The sequence below is a fragment of the Pieris rapae genome, chromosome 13 (genome assembly GCF_905147795.1).
Source record: "Pieris rapae chromosome 13, ilPieRapa1.1, whole genome shotgun sequence".
NCBI classification, from domain to species: domain Eukaryota; kingdom Metazoa; phylum Arthropoda; class Insecta; order Lepidoptera; family Pieridae; genus Pieris; species Pieris rapae.
The window spans coordinates 5,072,844-5,094,651 of record NC_059521.1 but is presented as its reverse complement, the minus strand read 5'-3'; the positions used below and the strand labels follow the sequence as shown (position 1 = coordinate 5,094,651).

The following is a 21,808-nucleotide window of genomic DNA, read 5'->3' as shown; positions in this document are numbered from 1 at the left end:
ATTTAACTGCACTTTGTTAACATGGTCTTTCTTTACATTTGTAATGTAATTTATATTTTAATTTATTATAATATTATATCTAGCTAGTGGTCTTGTATTATTATATCTACATTAGTAATAAACTGAAGAAAGTTGAGTAATTTTGGTAATTCGATTGGTACCAACTCGTATCTAATTTTACTCCTAGTTATGTTTCATAATTCATAAAACGGGAATACAGATTATTATTACGTGTATAAGAGATATACCAAACCGCTAATTAAAGCGTGAATAAGAATGCGTTGAAGATTGCATAGCATGAATTATGCATCCAACTCTCCATTGAATGTTTCCGATTGATTTTTTTAAAATTGTTATGTTAATTCAAAGTTTTCTTAATTATGATTCTTAGCTCTTAAAGGGTTTTTCGTATTTTATGAAGTACATTGTTCATCACAGTTTTGATTTACACATTGTTTTTTATTTGGTGATTACGTCATCAGTAATTATTTACCTTTTTACTCATTTAACCCACCAATTGTCTATGGCTATCTACTATTATCTCTATAATGTATATTCTGTTATATAGACAATCAATTCATACTACTAAACATATTGGTATTACAGCGAAAACACTAGAAAAACAATGTCAGTGCGTAATCTGTCAATATTTCACTGTCAAGGCCTGTTTGCGGAAATGAATACATAATGTTACATCACTTGTCAATAATAACTATGTCGTTACTACACCGTAGACCGTAGTATATAATTGCGGTCACGGTAAATTGTTGTATGGAAATATAATTTAATAATTTAAATACACTTCAGGCTTCACCTCGTGTTCGCCGATTTATAAAGATATCTTTAAGCTTTCTTTGCTTTGATGTTCCCAAAAATTTGATTTCTTCTAGAGATCTTCATTGATATAGCATTATTTTAGTTATTGCGTGTATGTTAGAATTTTCGTGTAAATTAAATTAGTACATATACTGATTGGTTTATTTTACACTTCCTGTAAAAGCTCTTACTACTTTATTTGGATACATAAACTTTATAACTTATTCCGAGTTCAATCATAAACCCATAAAAGTTCAAGTACCCATAAAAATAACTAAACCGCCACTTAGCCGCTGTTATATACATATAACAAAATGTTCGTGCATATATTCTGAACCTTTTAAGGGTTGGAAACCGGAAATAGTCGAATATTTTTTTAATACCCGAGAAATACCTAGAGAGAATAAGAATAAAATGAGATTTCATATCTACAATTATCATTTTAAATAAATTACAATATATAATTTAATTAATTTGCAGCCTTAGTGCGAGTTTGACACGTTAGGTATTTTGAAAGCACAAATCCTGGTTTTACTCTACTATGAGGCATTCTTCTTTTGGTAGATAAATTTTTAAAAAGGAATACTTATTAAAACTAGAAACTTTTCTTGGCTGACAGCAATGCTGGGACTGTTTGCTAGTAACCAATATAATGCATTAGTACGAGGAACCCAGGACTACCGTTCTTGGTTGAGCCAAGTTTTTGTAGTAGTTGGCGCCTTGTTGATTTATTAACTGTCTATAAAATACCGGTGCTGTTTTTCCTGCTAGAAGTCTATGGCTTAATTCTATGAAGCTTTGTGGAAGAAAAGCTTGTTTTAAAGTAGTTAATTCAATCGTGATAGAATTCAAATATAACCAAGTTTTTAAGAATGTTTTAATTTCATACGAAAGATAATTAATTTTGTAAGAGAACATAGAAATTATAATATATGAAAGTACCGACTGCAGGGCCATCTGCTTGGCTGATTTGTGATTCTAACAATCCAGGGCTCCACCCAAACGCATTCAAAATTCATTCAAATCTGTCCAGCCGTTTAAGAGACTTTTTACACACACGTACATTACGTTGACATTCATCAAAAAATAATTTCTACACATACATTTAGTTAAAAAATCCAATTTGAAATTGATACACACATTGATTTGATAATACTAGTCGGAACCAATAAATTGTTAATGGTTTAAAACAGCTGAACTAAACCGATTAACATCATTCTTTAAAAAATATTATAAACTAAATCTCTCAATTGAAAACCATCATAAATCCAATAGCAATAAATCAGGATCGGTCGTGCATTGAATATTGAAAAAAGGATTAATTTTAGACTCCTGCCCTTCAATGAGTATAAAGTATTAGTTGATTTATAGGATTCGCTATAGCGTCTTCGCTCTAGTGGTTTCTATGTGCAACTTTCATCCCTGGTTGTAGGTTCGATCCCCAATCGATGAACCAACGGACTTTGTGTCTCAAACGAAACCAAATCAAACGTTTATTCAGTTTAAATGCGTTACAGTGCATGCTTATAAATGTCGAAAACGTTTACAAAATACGCGAAAGAGCAATACTCTCGCAAAACAAATATGTTCTGTGATTTGCCACAATCACCATTACACTCATATTGACAACACTTCAAAGGTAACAAATCAAATTATAACAATATAACTAAAACTATTGCCACGCGTTTTTGTCTTTGGTAGTCATTTAGTCTATGGGCGAATGAAACACTTATTACACTTGCTCGACGCAGAAAAGCATCGTGAGGAAACCGGGCATGCTTTACCCAAAAGGTCTACGACATGTGTCAGGCACAAAAGCTTGACCTACTTGCCTATTGGAAATGTTCACGGAACAGAATGAACAGACAGAAATGGAGTTATTATATGGTGTACATGGGTATAATTTTTCTATGTCCTTTTTAGTTAAGTAGTAAAAATGCTTGATATAGGTACATTAGCTGATAAAGTCTACTTTAGTATCTCAAATACAACTTGCAAGTACTTTTCTCTCTCTAGCTCTAGTAAGCATTACATCGATTGCTGTATTGCTAAAGTCACATTATTGCTCATAAAATCTACGCTTATAAATACATAACATTATAAAAATATTCTACATCTCGGCTTATCTATATTGAGACTTGCCGTGTATGCTGAGTATTAGATAGTGCACAAGTGTGTGGAGAAATGCAAGTGCACTCTGAATTCTATATTTTAATAAGTTATATATACTGTTATGCTGACTTCAACGGATAAAACTCCCAACCATTTTGGCTGTTACCACGCTTATAAAATTGTGAAAAGCCTGGCTGAGCCAACGTTCACAACTTTGGCTCATTTACTGAGAAGGAATATTAAATAAGCCTATTCTAGTATTCATTTTAATTTTTTACCGCAAAGTAACATTTATCTTTTTATAGATACGTATATGAGATCAGAAAATGTGACTGATTAGATTAAAATCTTATCCAAATATTTTTATCATGTTTGCGTGATCTTGCTATCAGTAATAGGAATGAAAATTATGCTTAATAAACTTATCGAAACGGCTTTAGAAAATAGTATTGCTATGTTGTGATTTAATATATTTTTATATACTCCAAATGTCACTACGCTGCTATTACAGACTATTAAACATTCAGAATTTTTATTTTAAATTTACTAAAAATATTATTTAAATACACTCATGTATAAAAAGAAGTACAAACACATTATAATCAAACAAAACACAGTATAATCAAAAATAGGCCCAACTCCGATACTGATCACCTGTATCTGAGTTGTTGCTGTCACCAAAATATTTTAATGGCGTTTTAAAATCTTTTTGTTTATAATTTTGTAACAGAAAATAATGCAAAGTTTATTAATCTGGCTTGCATACTATGCAACATAAGTTTAGCGCCTTGAAAAATTGCATCAGCAAAGGTGCTTGTAGAATGTTCTGCGGAAATTCTAAAATAAACGAACTACATATTTGCTCCTACTTTATCGTAAGGAACTTTATAACGAGTATTAATTTTACGTTAAAAAACTATTATTTAAAAACTTGAATAAAAAATGTCTCCATCAACTTCTTGTTAGTTATGTCTTAAAATATATTTTTACTATTATTTTGTCTCTTAGATATATGACAAAGTTTTTGTATTTTAATCAAATAAAACACATTTACACTGTTTCTGTTTCTTCGTTCTTTCAGTTGCAAACAATTATAAAACTTTTTAATTAAATATTTGCATTGCGCCAATTAATAGCATGGTCGAGTATCTTACTATACATTGTTTCAAAAAAATAGGAAAGTTTTTATTTTTAACTGCCTTAAAATCTTGAACTTTCGTCTAACGTCTGTAGATATTAAATGCCAAAAATGTTGACCTACAAAACAATCCCATAATTATTAAATAAAGTCTGATCGCTGGCAAAACTAATAATATATACTAGAGTGCAAGTGTCATCGGATCTTCGCAGTTGACAATCGATACTCATGAGACATCGCGCGGTCAGCATAGCGGTTCCCAACCTGACCGGAAGTTAATACACATTGTATACAGAAATCTATAATACATTACGATATGACTTAGGAAAGCTCGATACATTGCTTTGTTTTCCTACACAACGCTCGCTGAGTGTTTTTCATTACGTGGTTTGTATCCTAATCTAACATCCAAAGAATTCAAGTATAAAGAAGACACAAACCAGAAATACCTACATTTTTGAAGGGAAATAAATTTAGGTAGTCCCCGTCTGTTTCGGAAGTTCATATCCAAGGATACAGGACACAATTCTACCTGATATGTACTAGAATTGCAATCGTCGTGTTCAATTGCTAACACCTTGAACTATGTACTTTTTACGTACGTTTGATTGTGGGCTGGATCTAATTATAGCTTTAATTGAAATCATTTATTGATCATGACTCGTATCTTAAAGGAATAATACTATTGAGATTTGTTGACCATTTGTACTTTGAATGATTAAAATTGATGGTCCCAGTTTAACAGGAAATATAAATGGATATGTAACTTCGAGCGACGATTTCAATTAAAAAATTGATGTTCAATATTTTGAAGTTCTACTTCTTTTGGCGCGACGGAGATAAATGATGAGAGTGAATTTTTACGATGCGCGCGCACACCAACACTTAAATTCGACATCGTAAAGTTAGGTCTAGGTGGCATGGAAATCGATGTTCAAGTTGTATATTCTAGTATTTTTATATTTAGAACACGTGTTTCGTAACAGTACAATTAAACAGTGTGAATAAATAAATATTATTTTGGTGTTTTTAAATCAATTTCATATACGACGTTGATAGTATTAACTAATTATTTATTTATTTAAATAAAGTCTTTTTGATTAATTTTAATATTTATCGTTAAACACTACAACATTTTAGTTATTTTTTATCCATACGCCAAAGAAGTATAACTTCTAACGCGTGTAGATAAGTACACACACTCTTTTTTTTTTTAAATAAATCTGTATTCAAGATTTTTCTATAAATGTAGAGTTTTATGTAGTTAAGTAGATAAAACTCTATATTCTCATTGTTAAAAGTTTAACGCATCTTATTACATAGCTTTAAGATATTGCGAGTAAAAAGTGTGAGAGATGTAAGTATAAAGAGTCATGTCTATCAAATAAAATATCCCTTCAAAAATAAGACGTAGATAGTATCGTAATTACTTTCACGACCGTGACGAAGCATTCTACTCGCACAGTACTCACAGTAGGACATTTGAATTGTTACAAAAATTCTACTACATTGTCGTAGTCTTAGTTTGTGATAAACTAATTCTTAATTTTTATAATACACATTGTCGCTGCAGTAAATGATAGCGACTCCAATGTTATGCTTCGTAACAAATTATAGTTTTTGCTTGCAAGCGAAATGGGTACTGTTTTTCCTGTTCTGTGGATCTTGCCCTACAAAGGGAATTTTAGAGTAACGGTTCTCGATTAATTGTTAGTACAGATTTGGTACTGTTTAAGATGAATTGTTATAAACTATTTTATAAAAACCATTAGCGCTATGACCGTATAGATCTGGGCCTTAGATTTCTGTATCTGTTTAGTGATCATTTGTGTTAATCATTTAGGAGCAAAGCAAATCCATAAATAATTAATTCACTACATATAAAATTAAACAAATATAATGTGTTTATTTTGGAACATAAGATCATCAAGGTATCACTTATTCCACGTCATTAAATTCGAACCTGTAGGCATCCCTACTCATCGGTAAAGATAATAGAAAACATAAAAGAGTAGAAAAATATATTGCAAGTGAAAGTTATATCTTCTATTCAAAAAGTGATTGATCCACAAAGTGCAATAACAGATCTAGGCGTGATAAAGAAGGCACGACTGCAATAGACAACTAATTTCACTGTTATTATAGATTATCAAAATGATTGTGTTTTTAAGTCTAAAATTTTTTGGATCATTTTTCATGGGTTAGAAATTGTAAAGAATTCCAGTTTCTCTGTAACAAAACAATTTAGTTCAACGACTAAATGCAAAATACGAACACAATATTTTGAATATGGAACGTTTGAGAATTTGTTTTTGATGAGCTAAAATTATTGGAATTTTATCTGTTCTGGATTTAAAAAGTAATATATATGTTTTTTTAAACTGTCCTTGACAAGCACATATCATAAGTATTATGGAAGTGATTTTTATGGTTTTATATATTTATCGTCACCTTTTTTGTTTTTTATTTACGTTTCCATATGACAATAAACTGTATTATTATTTTTATATTATTATTTTAAGTAAATGTTAGTGTGAGATTAACCTGAATGTGTCATGCAATGAAGCCCTATTTCCGTAATATATCTCCTTTCTAACGGTGTTTAATATCTGTTCATAATGATACTAGCTTTTTGTCCGTCATACTATTAATTTCCTATAATGAGGTAGGAAACTAGACAAGACGTTTTTTATTCATTTTGGCCTGTTTCACTCGTAATTTTGCTTATAGTCAAATAGGTAATAAATTTTCCATTTAATTCATAACCAAGTATATTTCGCTATGAGTTTTATATTAAGTAATATTGGATAATACAATTGCAATAATGGCTGGTCCTTATATAGGTAAAGTTATAATGCAGGCAAAGTGTAATCTGGAAGCTAGGATTTTCTCAATGACGAATGTTTCTTCACGGCTTTGAATACCGATGGGCACCTCTTTGATGCGAGAATAATCGGTCATCGATCACGACTAAGGAATGCGTTTAATTCATATTACCCGAATCACAACGCGCTAAAGGTGTGATTAACAAACAATCTCCTTTATTTTTAATTAGTCGTGTTAGCCATTAATACTAATTACAGGAAAGTAAACGATGACCAAAGCGTAGAAATATTCGATTTTTTATATAACTAAGTATTGATAATTTACATTTACATACTAGCAAAATTATTCTTTGCTATGAAACAAACACATATTAGAGTTATTTTATTGAAATTACTTACATGCCAAGGAGGCTTAATGGTAAGTGGAGATAAACATTAATACAATTTTAGACCTTCAGGTGGTGAACCCGGACCCGAGCCTTTAAATTTAAAATTTCGAGATGTTATCTTTATTATCTATGGCTTAGATGCCTGAAAAACTGAATACGTACACAAAATACACGTAGCAAGGGAATTTATTGTTTAATCTGATTTAATTACTGTATTTATGACTTTGAAAGTGAAACAAATTACAGCAAACCCATAATGCATTTAAACATAGTTATTACTTGGTGGTGTGATCATTTTGTGTATTTGCGAATTTCAGTTTAATTTGTTTGATCCGTTCACTTCTACAATAGGATCCAATACATTAAAATCTATAGAATGCTATAGAGACAGTTTTTTCGCCTGTGTGTACATGGATTTGTATCATTTCGGGTGCAAATTCTAAGTAATGATTACACCTCCGGCGTTTACTGTAGCGTGACGGCTGCGCCGGCGCAGTGCCGCTATGTCTGTGTGGTGCGGTGCGCGCATTTTGCCGCTCGATAGGCGGGTGTACTCCATCACACTTGTGGTTTGTTGTCTTACATATAAAAATATTTTTGGTATAAAAATAATGTGGTATAATAAAATTTTATAAGTGTTGGTGAAGTAGGAAAAATGTATTGATAGTGTTCGAAGGTTTTGGGTACAATTCATGTCCAAGAATTTGGGAATGTTTTTTTGAGTGTGGGAAGAACCTGCCTCCTAGAAATAATAATAACAAAAAATAAATCAATATGATAACACGAAATTTTTATCATCTACTATGGTAGATATATTTATAAATATTGTCTATCTATTTGAAATCTGAATTACTTTTCCAATTTTAAATAGTTATTTTTAAAATAATACTTTTGAATAAAATAAAACAAACATTAACTCGTGTTATCAATTTAGATCTAGTTTTGTAATACAGTATTTAATTAAATTTTACCTTCTTTTTTAGCATCTGTTATGAAAATGTTTACTTATGCATTCCTGGTAAAATAGTTAAAACCTAAGTTTCTAGTGCTAATGAAATCTAAGTTTCCAGCTTTCTCCAACTTGTCAACTCTAACTAATTGGACAAGTACTATCTATCAGATAAGTGAGGATGGAATCGCTTTCGGACTTATGAATAGATTTATCTTGTTATAAATCTCATTATACTTAATGCGATATCTATGTTTAATCAAAGCTCATTTACAAAACTATAGTGAATCAAAAGTCCAATAGCCGAAAACTGTTATTGTTGTCTTATACGAGTATATTTCAATAAAACATACAAGGCGAATGCCCAAGATTATTTTTATGTCTTGAAGTAGGGTCTTGATGTATGAAGAACTTCCACGCACGGCCAGAAGTCACAGAAACATGTAGGAATCGACCCACTCCAGGCTCAGAAAGGGGTGGGTTATACCCAGAAATATTACCTCTTGACTTCGCAACCAGACCGTACCATAGAGGCCCTTGGAGTCCCTTCCGCATTTTACCGGTTTACCAGCTATGCAATAGATGATTTAACTCTTTTTGTACTGTTTGGCCTGTATAAAACTAAAATGTGGATAATTATTTTTACCAACGTGTATCTAGCGCTAAAAATAAATTCACTTGTAAGTTTTTCCAAGTCATTTAAATCAGGAAGTTAATTTTAATGTAGGCACGGACTCATGAGAATTTTCTTTCGTATCGCATTCGCAATGCAGCGTAAAGATACGATTATACTTCGATAAAGGTTTTCATAACGTAATGTAGAATAGGTTAGCGTATTTCCCGCGAAAAGTATTGAAATAAACTTTATATTATGTTACTTTTTCTAGATATTTAAAAAAAACTATTATCTATATATATAAAAGAAAGTCGTGTTAGTTACACCACTTATAACTCAAGAACGAAAGAACAGATTTGAGTGAAAATTGGTATGGAGGTAGCTTAGAGCCAGGAGACGGACATAGGATACTTTTTATCCCGTTCGACAGCGTTCCCGTGGGACTTGACATGAAACGTCAGTCACTATAAAAAGTGGTATAACAAATAAGAATCAGACTTGGAATAATAAAACGCAAATGATAGCTATGTAATTGACGTATAATGACAGCTGTGTAATGACGTATATATGACAATTTGATATTTGTAAGAAATCAATATTCAAAATATTTCTATTAAATAAATACGTTTAATTATTTTTACAATTTACAATTTAATTATAATGATAGTGCTATTGCCCATTCGTATAAACAGTGAAGAGAACTATAAAACTCGGTATTGTCGTATGTATACAGTTCATCCAAAGAATGATGAATGTTTCTATTTGTTGTTGTTGTCGAATGACGCATTTAATCGAGTATTGGAACGGGAACGTGAATATGATCACCAGGAATTAAATTTAGTAGTTCAAACGAATGTACCCCTGTTGAAATACCAACAAAAGGAAGTTTATGATACTTTAATGAAGGCAAACGATGATGAAAATGGTGGTTTATATTTCCTAGATGCCCTTGGTGGAACTGGCAAGACATTCCTCATGTCATTAGTTTTAGCAACTGTTCGGGCGAGATCCAACATAGCGGTTGCAGTTGCTTCTTCTGAAATAGCAGCCACATTGTTAGAAGGATGCCGTACGGCTCATTCAGAATTAAAATTACCGTTAAATCTTCAAACTATTGGAGAACCAACGTGTAATATTGCAAAACACTCAGCAATGGCCAAAGTTTTAGCGGCATCGAAAATCATCATCTGGGACGAATGCACAATGGCGCATAAACGTGCATTGGAAGCACTTAACCGAACATTAAAAGATTTACGCAATGAATCGAGATGTTTTGGAGGAGCAATGATTTTACTGTCTGGCGATTTCCGCCAAATACTGCCAGTAATTCCAAGATCTACGGCTGTCGACGAAATAAACGCTTGCCTCAAATCGTCAAATCTATGGCGCTATGTGACGAAACTGCAGCTGACAACAAACATGAGAGTTACATTGCTTACTGATAAAAAAGAAGAAAAAGAATAAAGATGTAGATGACCTGAACTACATAATGGTATGCGTTTGGTGGTTAGAAAATTGAAGAACAATGTAATTTACGCTACGATAATGATAGGAAAATTCAAAGGTGAGGAAGTTCTTATTCCGAGGATCCCGATGATCCCAACCGATATGCCGTTTGAATTTAAAAGACTTCAATTTCCGATACGTCTTGCATTTGCCATGACCATCAACAAATCACAAGGCCAATCCTTAAAAGTTTGTGGTTTAAATCTAGAACATTCATGTTTTTCCCATGGTCAATTATACGTGGCATGTTCACGGGTCGGAAGACCATCAGCGTTGTTTGTTTTTGCGCCTGATAATAAAACAAAAAATGAAAAAATGTGTATCACAAGGTACTTAAGTGAAGAGCAACCTATGTACTAAAATACAGAAATAATAATGAATGATTAATGTAGGTATTTAATTTTTTTGTATTTTTTCCAATAAAAAAACCCAAACTGCTTATTTATTGCCATTAAGGCGGAACAAAGTTCGCCAGGTCAGCTAGTACTTACATAATTGTAGATCAGCAAGACTATATAAATAAAGCCTAGATATAACAAATAAAATACACATACAATAATATAATTTAAATGAATAAATGGGAGGCTGTATCACATCGGTGAGCCTCCTGCCCGTTTGCCCCCTGTTCTATAAAAAAAAGAATAAAGTTTTAAATGGGGAACAGGGGAACAAGACACCTGTTTCATAATGTATTTTATGTTTAGTTTCTTATTTTATAAAAAAATCTTCAAGTTTCAAGGTTTGCATTTCTTATAAGCACAAAAGCTATCGTAACGAAATGCCTTAGTTCTGTCGTCAAGTTCGTGAGCAAAAAAGTTTTAGAACGACCGTGAAAATTCCGAACACGATCGCAGTGCGAATGAACTTCCCTTGAGTGCCACTGCGCAAATTTTAGTTTATTTGTTAGTTCGGTTAATTCCTTTGTAAACCTTACCTAACCTTAAACATAATATTGAACTGTTCAGAATGTTTGGGAAGCAGATGATTTTGATTATTTTAGACATAGATATAGATAATAACTTTGAGTATTGTACCTGAGAATGGAATTTTTCTGTATAAAGATTCCCTCGCCAGTATCATCTTGATACTGTACTTGATACAGTATTATACAGTATAGTAGTTATCAATATCTGTTACTTGTATAACTTCGATACTAGGTAATATTTTTAAAGGTTAAAAAGCCCAGTAGTTTGCGGTTATCGGCTTGGATATGGAGAAATTATCGTTTTAATACAGAACAGTTTCCTAGTCCTCATAATTTTACCGTTGGATTTTGTGAGGACAGTTATAAAATAGACAAACATAAAATGGCACTAATGTGTTTTTGTAATTTGTTCACAGATAGATCCAAACACAGCATTTCTTCGAGCAGCAAGAGCCGGGCAGTTAGATTCAGTCATCGATTTATTGGACTCAGGCGCAGTCAATGATATTAACACATGCAATTCAGTAAGTACCTATCTTAAAATGATCTGATATCTAGACCCCATCGTCACAATTAGTAATTCCTATGCCCCGGTGTGGTTGTTTGTCTTAGAAGTCTTTTATTTGTCGTCTGATCGTTCGGTACAAACAAATTATTAATTCATATTAAATAGTTACTTAAACTAAAAAATATATAACTTTTACAGTGGCGTTATAACTAGCGCTTTGCCTCATAATTTTATATCGGTTTCGTCTGTTCCTAATGGTAAAGTAGGTGATCAACCTGAGACACGCAGCCGAATTTTTGGTCTATGGCCGGTTTTCTGACGATACTTCCGACTATATGTTTCATCTCCTAATGATTTGTTAAAAGACGTATAACATGCACCCCAAAAAGTTTACATAGTGACCCAAAGTTTAGAGCAATAAAATGAATTTCTAGTTGTATAACATTATGCCAGGCTTTTCCGGGTTATGAAGAACAGTATTAATGCATGACGACCTTAACAATTGGGTCACCGTAACATCCCTGTGACGTCATGTTAACATTACGGAAGCACGATTGTAATTGCTTGTTTTTCTATTGTATTTTACATAGTCAAGTCAAGCCAATACATAATTGGCTTTAATCTACTCTTCCCGTTTAAAATATCAGTATTTTGCTAAATTAATTAAAAATTCTACTGTCTGAGGTCGCTAGTTCAAATCCCGGATGTGCACAAATGGACTTTCTCTGTGCGCATTTACCATTACCATTCGACAGTGCGTGGCAGGCATAGAAGCTGAAAACCGGCTTGCCTATTAAAACATATGATTCTGAAATAGATACTGAAGTTCTGAAGCCCAGACCTTCTTTTTATTAATCCTATATATATGGAAACATGGTCAAAGTGTATATCATACCCATTTATCATTACACATAGGGTACATTAGTTTAAATAATATATCTGCTGACAAGAACAACAAACACGGATACAATTTTCACGGTTCATTTAATACTTCGGTTTTTCTGTGGAAGTGGCTTACCCAAAGTGTTAATAAAAGTCAAGCTAAATTATGTAAGTCATATTCAAACCTTAGAGCTGGCGGACAAAGCCAGCTTCAAATGATTACCCCTCTAGTATGCAGTACTGTTACATTGGATGACCACATGATTATTAGATGAATTCAGCTGATAGAACTTCCGTAGCATGCACTTTAGTCAGATGTTATCGTATTGCATTTAGTGTATGAATTAACGTAGTTTGAATAGATTATTATTAAAATACGTATTTTCTTCCGAAAGACTCATCAATTCCGATATTTCTTCATTAGGCTCCACACACTTCTTGCACACTTGCGGTGTTTTGCTTACCATTGGCTACCTACGTTTCGGTCTTCATTTCAATTGTTTCATTTGAAAAACACCTTACAAGGTACACATATTACAAGGTACACCTACAAAAAAAATTATATTGGTTTTTAATAAATTGTTTTACAATGCGATATAACTTATATTTAAAAATCAAATCACAACGTGTCTGTTAGCGAGTACATTAATTTCGGAGAAGTTCCAATGAATTGTTTTAATTCAATAACCCTTTGTTTATTAATAACATTCTTGTCAATGAGGATTAAGCAATACAATCGCGGTTCTTGTTATATTTGAATATGTGAACATAAAATGAAAAACAAATTGTTTCTTTTTTATAAGATATTTTATTTAAAAGCTATTCTATTTTGATATATTAGAAATAATAAAGTCAATAGTCTAACATCCCACCACAATTATATGTAAAATATTCGTAAAACAAGATATATAGGCCTAGATTATAGGAGTGAATTTCAAAGTCCGGACTCACTCTGAGTGACTTCCTTATCTCAAAAACGTATTGGATTTGTCAAACGAGAGTCATACTTAGCTAGACCTTGTGCCTAGACACTTTAACTGTTCACGTAAACTAAACCTTGATAATCTGTTTTGGCCATTTCGTTACATTGAGAAAGGCCTGGTGAGTTAATAACTGTTCATTACTCTTCTATTATACAATAGTTCGTAACTCGTCAATCATGTAAATATTTCATTTATAACATGGATTAGTACGACACGTCCTTGACTGAAACGTTTTCTTCCGTCCTATCGCGTTAAGCGTTAGATCCTCTTACGATCGCTTGCCGGTGTTAGGTGAATCTAAAAATAACTAACGTTTTAATATAAATGGAGATTAAAGTGTTTTCGTTAATTTGCCGTTTCAATATATATATATATATATATAAAATTCTACAAAACTTAAACGGCTGGATCAGCTGATGGCGCCCGTGGTGTATTATATTCTCAAATCATACGAACACAATACATATATCTCAGATACCTAAACCAGTAGAGCGTGGGAAACTGATCTCTGCGTATTTTTCTTCGTTTATGTAATAAAGCCTTCAGTAGCCATATATCATAAACCACAAATCAGTCATCAGAAGTATGTAGTTCCAATACGTAGCTGTGGTATTAGTGTTGTTATAATTAACATCATATGACTTACAAGGTAATTTTCTTATATATGTTTGATTAAATGAACAATTTTCAGAACGGATTGAACGCGCTTCACCTAGCCGCCAAAGACGGCCACATTTCAGTCGTAGATGAGCTTTTGAAGCGCGGTGCTACTGTCGACGCGTCTACAAAGAAAGGTAAACACATACACACATCTCACAATATTATTTGGTGGCTTTATTCACAAAATGCCTTCCCATCCTTAATTACGGTATGGAATACAACAATCAGCACTTGGAAATTTGAAAGAGAATATACCGAAATGTAAAAAGCTCGTAAACTTTCCGCCAACCTCTTGTAGTGGAGGGGCACTACAAGAAGATGAAAAAGCTCGTAAAAATGCCATAAGCATTCTTATAATAAATACTAATCATTGGCTGAACTAAACTATTTATTTAACTTTTTAATAAATGTAAAATTAGAAGCATTTAATGTATATTTCTTTTTTTGACGTTCATAAGAGCACATTGTGTTACCTATATGAATTGACTTGTTTCAGGAAACACAGCACTACACATAGCATGTCTCGCTGGTCAGGAATCGGTTGCCCGGGCGCTGCTAGCGGCCGGGGCAAGGGCAGATGCGCAATCGGCGGCAGGATTCACGCCATTGTATATGGCTGCACAGGAAAACCACGCGGGCTGCGTTAAAATGCTGCTAGCCGCTGGGGCTAGTCAGACACTGGCAACGGAGGTAAGCCTCGTTAATTTATATAGTAGATATTTAGTTACATGTTTATAGATACATTCAAAGTTTAAAAACTTGTTAAAAAACTTTTATTTGAAGAAAAACACTTTTTAACGGATTATAGTTATGTATTATTGTATTTAAACTTATAATTATTTGTTCATAATTTTAAATTTAAACCGACGTTTCGCGTGCTTTACAGCAACTCCGGGGAAATAAATACATATAACACAACATTTTCTGCAGCTGTAATACTTTTTGACATTTAACACCTTTGTCTTCAGTCACCGTGACCACGCACGCTGTAAAGCACGCGAAACGTCGGTTTAAATTTAAAATTATGTACAAATAATCATAAGTTTAATTACAATAATACATAACTATAATCCGTTAAAAAGTGTTTTTCTTTAAATGTGTAAAAGTTATGTTAATAAAAGACAATACTAACTTTTATTTGTTTTGTATCACGTTTGCATTTTTTTATGCGCGTATATTTTAGTATATATTTTTTCTTAGTGTATTACATAATATTTTTATGCAACGAATTAGTCTATAAGTGTAGTAAGTATTAAACAAGAAAAAAAAATGTTTAAAAACTTTTTTTTTTCGTAAAATATTCATATCTTGTCTAAGCAAATTTCAAACACATTAATTTGCTCTACAAGACTACTTTGAATTTCAGGATGGATTCACACCATTAGCCGTAGCAATGCAACAAGGCCATGACAGGGTTGTAGCAGAATTACTAGAGTCTGACACGCGGGGTAAGGTGCGACTACCGGCACTGCACATCGCCGCTAAGAAGAATGACGTGAAAGCTGCTACGCTTTTATTAGAGGTACCTATGGGTCTTTACTGGTATTACATTTAATAAATCTTCTTCTTCAAGTGCCTCTCCATTACTGGAGGTTGGCCGTCAGTTTCCTGAAACGCGTCTTATCCTGCGCCACTTGTAGCAACTATTCCGCATTTGCAATACCCGTCCACTCCCTGACGTTGCGAAACCATGACTTCTTCCTTCGATTTATTAATTACCGTAATTAATTAAAAAAATATATATAAATAATTTACTTGCAGATCACAGTTTCTGCTTATTTATTTCGTAATCCTACGGCTAAGATTTTTCATAACATAAAACCATTATACCAAAGATGATAACTAAGATGAAATACATAATATATACGAAAAGAAATTAAATTCACTTAACTACCTACTACTACCTTATTCGGTTGAGTTGTGTGGCGGTGTGTATGTGGGTGTGCTCATGATGCAGATTATTTAACGTTATGGAAATTCTTAAAACTATATTATTTTTATACCGCTTATAGTCAAACCTCGTCAAATTTTAATTTTGTATAAAGAAGTGCCTCCTTCTCAATAGTTACTTTGTTTCATGTCGTTATGACGGTCATTGTAAATTCGGGAATATTCTGTCATCTACTCCATTTTTATATGAAAAATACGCTAGATTTTCACATACTGACGCCATAACTCATAACATAGGTTTTAAATTCTTTTACAGTCGTAAATATCAAAATAGTATTACTATAGACTTCCTCCACACTCAAGACCCAAGCCATTATAGTAACTTTTTAATAATATATATTTTAAGAAGTTAGGCCTTCCACATATTGAGGTCTACTATATATAGATTTATTATGGTTTTCATCTTGGTATTTAATATTCATAAACATTTAACGTAAATTTTAGAACGAACACAATCCCGACGCTTGTTCGAAATCTGGCTTCACTCCACTCCACATAGCTGCGCACTATGGGAACGTGGGAGTGGCCAAGGCTCTATTGGTGGCTGGGGCTGACTCAGGCAGAGCCGCTAAACACAACATCACACCTCTACATGTGGCCAGCAAGTGGGGCCAGCTGGCTATGGTCGATTTGCTTGTTGAAAACGGTGAGTAAATTGAAAGTAACAATGTATACCAATTCTAAAATACCCTTTAAAATGGATCATATATTTTAAATGCCCTTACTAAAAAGTATGACTGTTTTCGGATTAGAATTTAAATTATTATTAAAACAAATATATATTTAAACTAGCGGATCCGACAGACGTTGTCTTGTCTACACGTCTTTAATTTCAAAATTTCAATTTTTAATAAGCCATTTTGATGAAAATTATTATTCAAATGTTATGACAATATCTAACGATTCAGCACATGGTCACACACGATATAACACAATGATAACAAAACTTTTTTTAAATTTCGGGACAGACTAAAATTAAAATTCGAATATTATTTAAAATTTGACACTGCGATGGTAGCGCCGTCTGTCGGATCCAATGTAAAACATTCCAAAATCAACAACAACTAATAAATTGAAAATTAATTAAAAAAACATTGTCCAGCGGACAAAATTGTGAATCTAAACCATTCCCAGATCCCCTTGAACACACACAAAAATTTCGTCTAAATCGGTCCAGTCGTTTAGGAGGAGTTCAGTCACATACACACGCACACAAGAAATATATATATTAAGATTTACTATTTTTTAGTTTTTTTCGGTTGAACTCCTTATCTTAAAGTGTCATTAATTTTTCGTCAAATAGGTTTAATGAAATAAAAAATAAACCAAATCAGTGGCGATACAACCTCTTTAGGTCTTGGCCTCAGATTTTTGAATCTGTTTCATGATCATTTTTAAATCTAATAGGCATTATAAATTTTGTGGTTAATTCAAGTGGAAGCCTGATCTCGTATGCAAATCTATCTACAAGCGTCCAAACCGTACCTCATAAAATAATACTTCTATCTATTGTAAAATGCACCGTTTTACGCAGTAATAAAGCTCTATTACAATTCACATTTTAAATCACTCTTTCATGGGCGATAAGTTTCTGAGTAATATTTTCTTATAGGTGCAAACATAGCAGCAGTGACTCGTGATGGACTGACACCGTTACACTGTGCGGCGCGGTCAGGTCACAGTAATGTGGTATCCAGGTTGCTACAACATGGTGCCCCTATCACCAGTAAAACTAAAGTAAGTGGGGTTACCAATTGAACCTAATCTTTAACACTATGACGCCAATGCTCAGATTGAGTGGAAAAGTCATAACTTGAGCAAAGAGTCCTAATTTTTATATTGATTGACTTAAAAAATCGAGGGAGGTTTCAACGTGTCATTTTATATTAAAATTTTGCGATTACAGTTTTTCTGACACTCCATTTGAGAGAAAAAGTTTCTTTGATATTTAATTAAAAGATTTTATTTAAAAAATTTACTGTTCTGTTTAAATTTACGAATTATAACAAAAATGTTACAAATTTCAATCTCAAATATTTTTGCTATAAATATTGATATCCAATATCCCTTCCAGAATGGTCTAACTCCCCTCCATATGTCGGTACAAGGCGAACACGTGGAGACGGCAAAAGTGCTACTCTCGGAAGGCGCACCTATCGATGACGTCACGGTCGACTACCTCACAGCGCTGCATGTAGCCGCACATTGCGGACATGTCAAGGTCACGAAATTATGTTCTGTTTTATTTTATGTACTTAGGTAAGGTCATGATGGAGATTAACGCTAGATTATTACTCTTATATTTGAAGCTATATAGTATAAGAGAAGATGTAAAATCAGTTTTTTTTAATTATTTAATGCAATGTCCTGCGGCTAAAATATGGACAAGTATAACTAATTGGACAAGTCGACCATGCTGTTTGTTGGTGCGTGGGTGTTCACCCAAATTTAGGTGGAATTAAAAAGTCCAGGGGTTTTTAGAGGGTACTTTCTATACAATTTATATTAGGACTTGTACCCAACCAATAAAATAAACCAAATATATACTTCAAGCGTAACTGAAATATCAAAATACGATTTACTCAATGCTCAAATAATACGCTATGATAGTCCAAGATTGAAATCACAGTTTTTATACTACTTGAGTGTTATAATTATCGATTTATTATTTATTATAATATTAGAGAGAATTATTATTTATCACCCGCGCTCTAATTGAGAACGCAAATTTTAATCTCTTGTAAACTCTTATTAATCAAAAATAAATATTGAGTAGAAAGTTGAAGAGAATTATGTTGACATCAGTTGAGTATACGCTAACAGCGCCGCGCCTACGAGACCTCTTTGGTTGCGCTACTCTAAGTATCAATACACTTCTTGATATTATATGTATCTCATACCAGGTAAATAATGTTCACAGATATTCGACGTTGATTTTTTTTTTATTACTATTATTAATTAATAATATTTTTTAATTAATAATTAAAAACAATACAAACTTACAGGTTGCCAAACTTCTACTTGATAGAAATGCAGATGCAAACGCCCGAGCCCTCAACGGATTTACGCCTCTACATATCGCCTGCAAGAAAAACAGGCTCAAAGTTGTTGAACTGTTGCTCAAATATGGTGCTAGTAAGTGTATTAACATGTCCTATCTCATAGTATTGTCTTTTATTAACATAACTTTTACACATTTAATGAAAACACTTTTAAATACATTTTTGTTTCGTCGAAACGTCGATTAAATTATGTTTAAATAATTATAAGTTTACAATAATACATAACTTTAATCCGTTAAAGTGTTTTCTTTAAATGTCCTGTCTCTTTCAATTGAATTGTGTTTTTGCTGAGTTGAAAAGAGAACTACAGGTATATTTTAGTGGAATATGTGTAAATAGGCTGTTTAGCTTTGGTTTTGTCTTGAAAGTTCCTTTGTGTGATTTCCATGAGTGATAGAGTTGAGTTTAGTTTGATTAGCATTTTATTGTGATTGGGTCACAACTTTAAAATTATGTTTTTTCTATCACACATTTCTTGCATGTAATAATTTATCTAAACTAATATTATAAAGAAAATTTGTTTTTACCTTATCTCTGTAAGATAGGCCATATTTATTTCCTTAATACTTAAAAATTAAAAGTCCAACAAAAAAACCGATCTCTTCCTTCAAAACACAACGTCTATCCAACTGAAATCTAGTTTCTGTCAAACCATTTTATGAAGTGTGACAGCGCTCAAGATTGTCTGTGTTCTTCTATTAAATCTTTTGTTGTAACGTCAATAACAACACTTTATTTAACCAACTTAAATGTATTTTTCTTCAGTCTGTTAAATTAAAAATAAACTACATATAGTCTTCTAATTTCAGGTAAATCAGCAACAACAGAGTCAGGTCTGACACCACTCCACGTAGCGTCATTCATGGGTTGTATGAATATTGCGTTGGTGTTGGTTGGTGCTGGTGCTGATGCAGATGCTGCTACCGCGAGAGGAGAGACTCCACTGCATCTTGCTGCTAGAGCGCACCAGACGGATTTAGTTAGAGTGCTGTTGAGGAATAATGCTAAGGTCAGTTGTCCTGCTTTCTAAAATAATGGATGAAAATGGTGGTGTTTGTCAATTATATCTATAAAATATGTTTAAGTTTCTATAGCTATAGGGTATTACATTATGGAATAATAAAAATATATATGTATTTGAATTTCACAGAAGAAAACATACATATAGATAGAACAATAAAGAGTTTGTTTAATAAAATTAAATCGCATTATTACAATAAAAACAGTATTATATAGTTATCACATTATATTTAAAAAAAAATCTTTTGCTTCCAATTACGAAAATCCTATTTAAATTAATTACTAAGTGTGTTACAGAAAGCTAATATTAAATTTTATAGTGAAACTATACTGTACGCCCTCTTTAATTATAACTATAAATTTTAACAATATATCTATTGAGGAAATATGTGAAAAATCGTCAATATTTGATTCGATACAGGTTGAAGCTCGTGCCCGCGAGGAACAAACACCACTTCACGTTGCAGCCAGACTGGGTCACGCCGACATAGCAGCGCTGTTATTGCAGCATGGGGCTGATGTTGCTGCTACCACTAAGGACAAATACACACCATTACACATTGCCGCTAAAGAGGGTAAGATAATAATTATTCACGGCAGTGACAATTAACATCATGTGATATAATTACAAGTTTATTAAGAACCTGCCTGCGTTCTTCAGGGCCCAAAAATCGTCTAAGTCAGTTTTAGCGTGAGGGAATATAGGGTCTATAAAACATAATTATTTTATTGCTACTCGGATAATTTCAAATTAATCTATATTTTTTCTAAATTATGGATGTTTTTTATAGAAGGTGATACCGCCTCCCATGGACACTCTCGATGTCCAGGGGGCTCGCGAGTAATATAGTCTTTACTTTTAAAAATAACCTATAGCATATTAAAATACTTAAACAAAATAATAGGTAAAGAAGAAGTAGCAGCTATCCTAATAGACAACCAAGCGCCAATAGAAGCAGAGACACGAAAGGGCTTTACTCCGCTCCATCTAGCGGCGAAATATGGAGACATTGGTGTTGCCAGGTTGCTACTCGCTAGGGGAGCACAACCGGACGCTCCCGGAAAAAGCCATATTACACCTTTACATATGGCAACATATTATGGGCATCCCGATATCGCATTGTTGCTTTTGGACAAAGGTTTGTTTTATTTTAATCAGTCTAAAGAAGTAAATATGCTAGTATGTACTCCGAGTCATCCATTGAGTGAAATATTCATTAATTATTTTAATTATACTAAAGACATCTTTGAAAATTTAAATACAATTTAAAAAATAAGAAATACAGTTCATTCGTTTTAGTTTTAAAATTTTCTCACTATCCGAATTAATATAAAACATATAAATTACCTAGCTACCACATAAGCGTTAAATAGTTTTGTTTTCGAGAATGGTCTAATGTAACCAATACTTAAGTGCAAGTGCAACTTTTACGAAATTGAATACAAATGATTCCAAAGTCAGGCAGA

At 32.7% G+C, this 21,808-nt stretch overlaps 1 protein-coding gene across 4 annotated transcripts in view; it reads left to right on the top strand.

Moving 5' to 3' along the window:
- The window catches only part of LOC110997549 (ankyrin-3), a 115,929-nt gene that overhangs the window by 37,840 nt on the left and 56,281 nt on the right, over nucleotides 1–21,808 (top strand). For 3 of the 4 annotated variants that reach the window (XM_045630630.1, XM_045630627.1, XM_045630628.1), the window contains exons 2-12: nucleotides 11,693–11,800; nucleotides 14,341–14,443; nucleotides 14,806–14,999; nucleotides 15,676–15,831; nucleotides 16,704–16,905; nucleotides 17,872–17,996; nucleotides 18,334–18,480; nucleotides 19,265–19,394; nucleotides 20,131–20,330; nucleotides 20,763–20,916; nucleotides 21,247–21,480. In XM_045630630.1, coding sequence (XP_045486586.1) covers nucleotides 11,693–11,800; nucleotides 14,341–14,443; nucleotides 14,806–14,999; nucleotides 15,676–15,831; nucleotides 16,704–16,905; nucleotides 17,872–17,996; nucleotides 18,334–18,480; nucleotides 19,265–19,394; nucleotides 20,131–20,330; nucleotides 20,763–20,916; nucleotides 21,247–21,480 — 1,753 coding nt within the window. Of the gene's footprint in view, nucleotides 1–7,763; nucleotides 7,850–11,692; nucleotides 11,801–14,340; nucleotides 14,444–14,805; nucleotides 15,000–15,675; nucleotides 15,832–16,703; nucleotides 16,906–17,871; nucleotides 17,997–18,333; nucleotides 18,481–19,264; nucleotides 19,395–20,130; nucleotides 20,331–20,762; nucleotides 20,917–21,246; nucleotides 21,481–21,808 lie in introns of those variants that run through there. The other variant, XM_045630629.1, reaches the window with a different exon arrangement.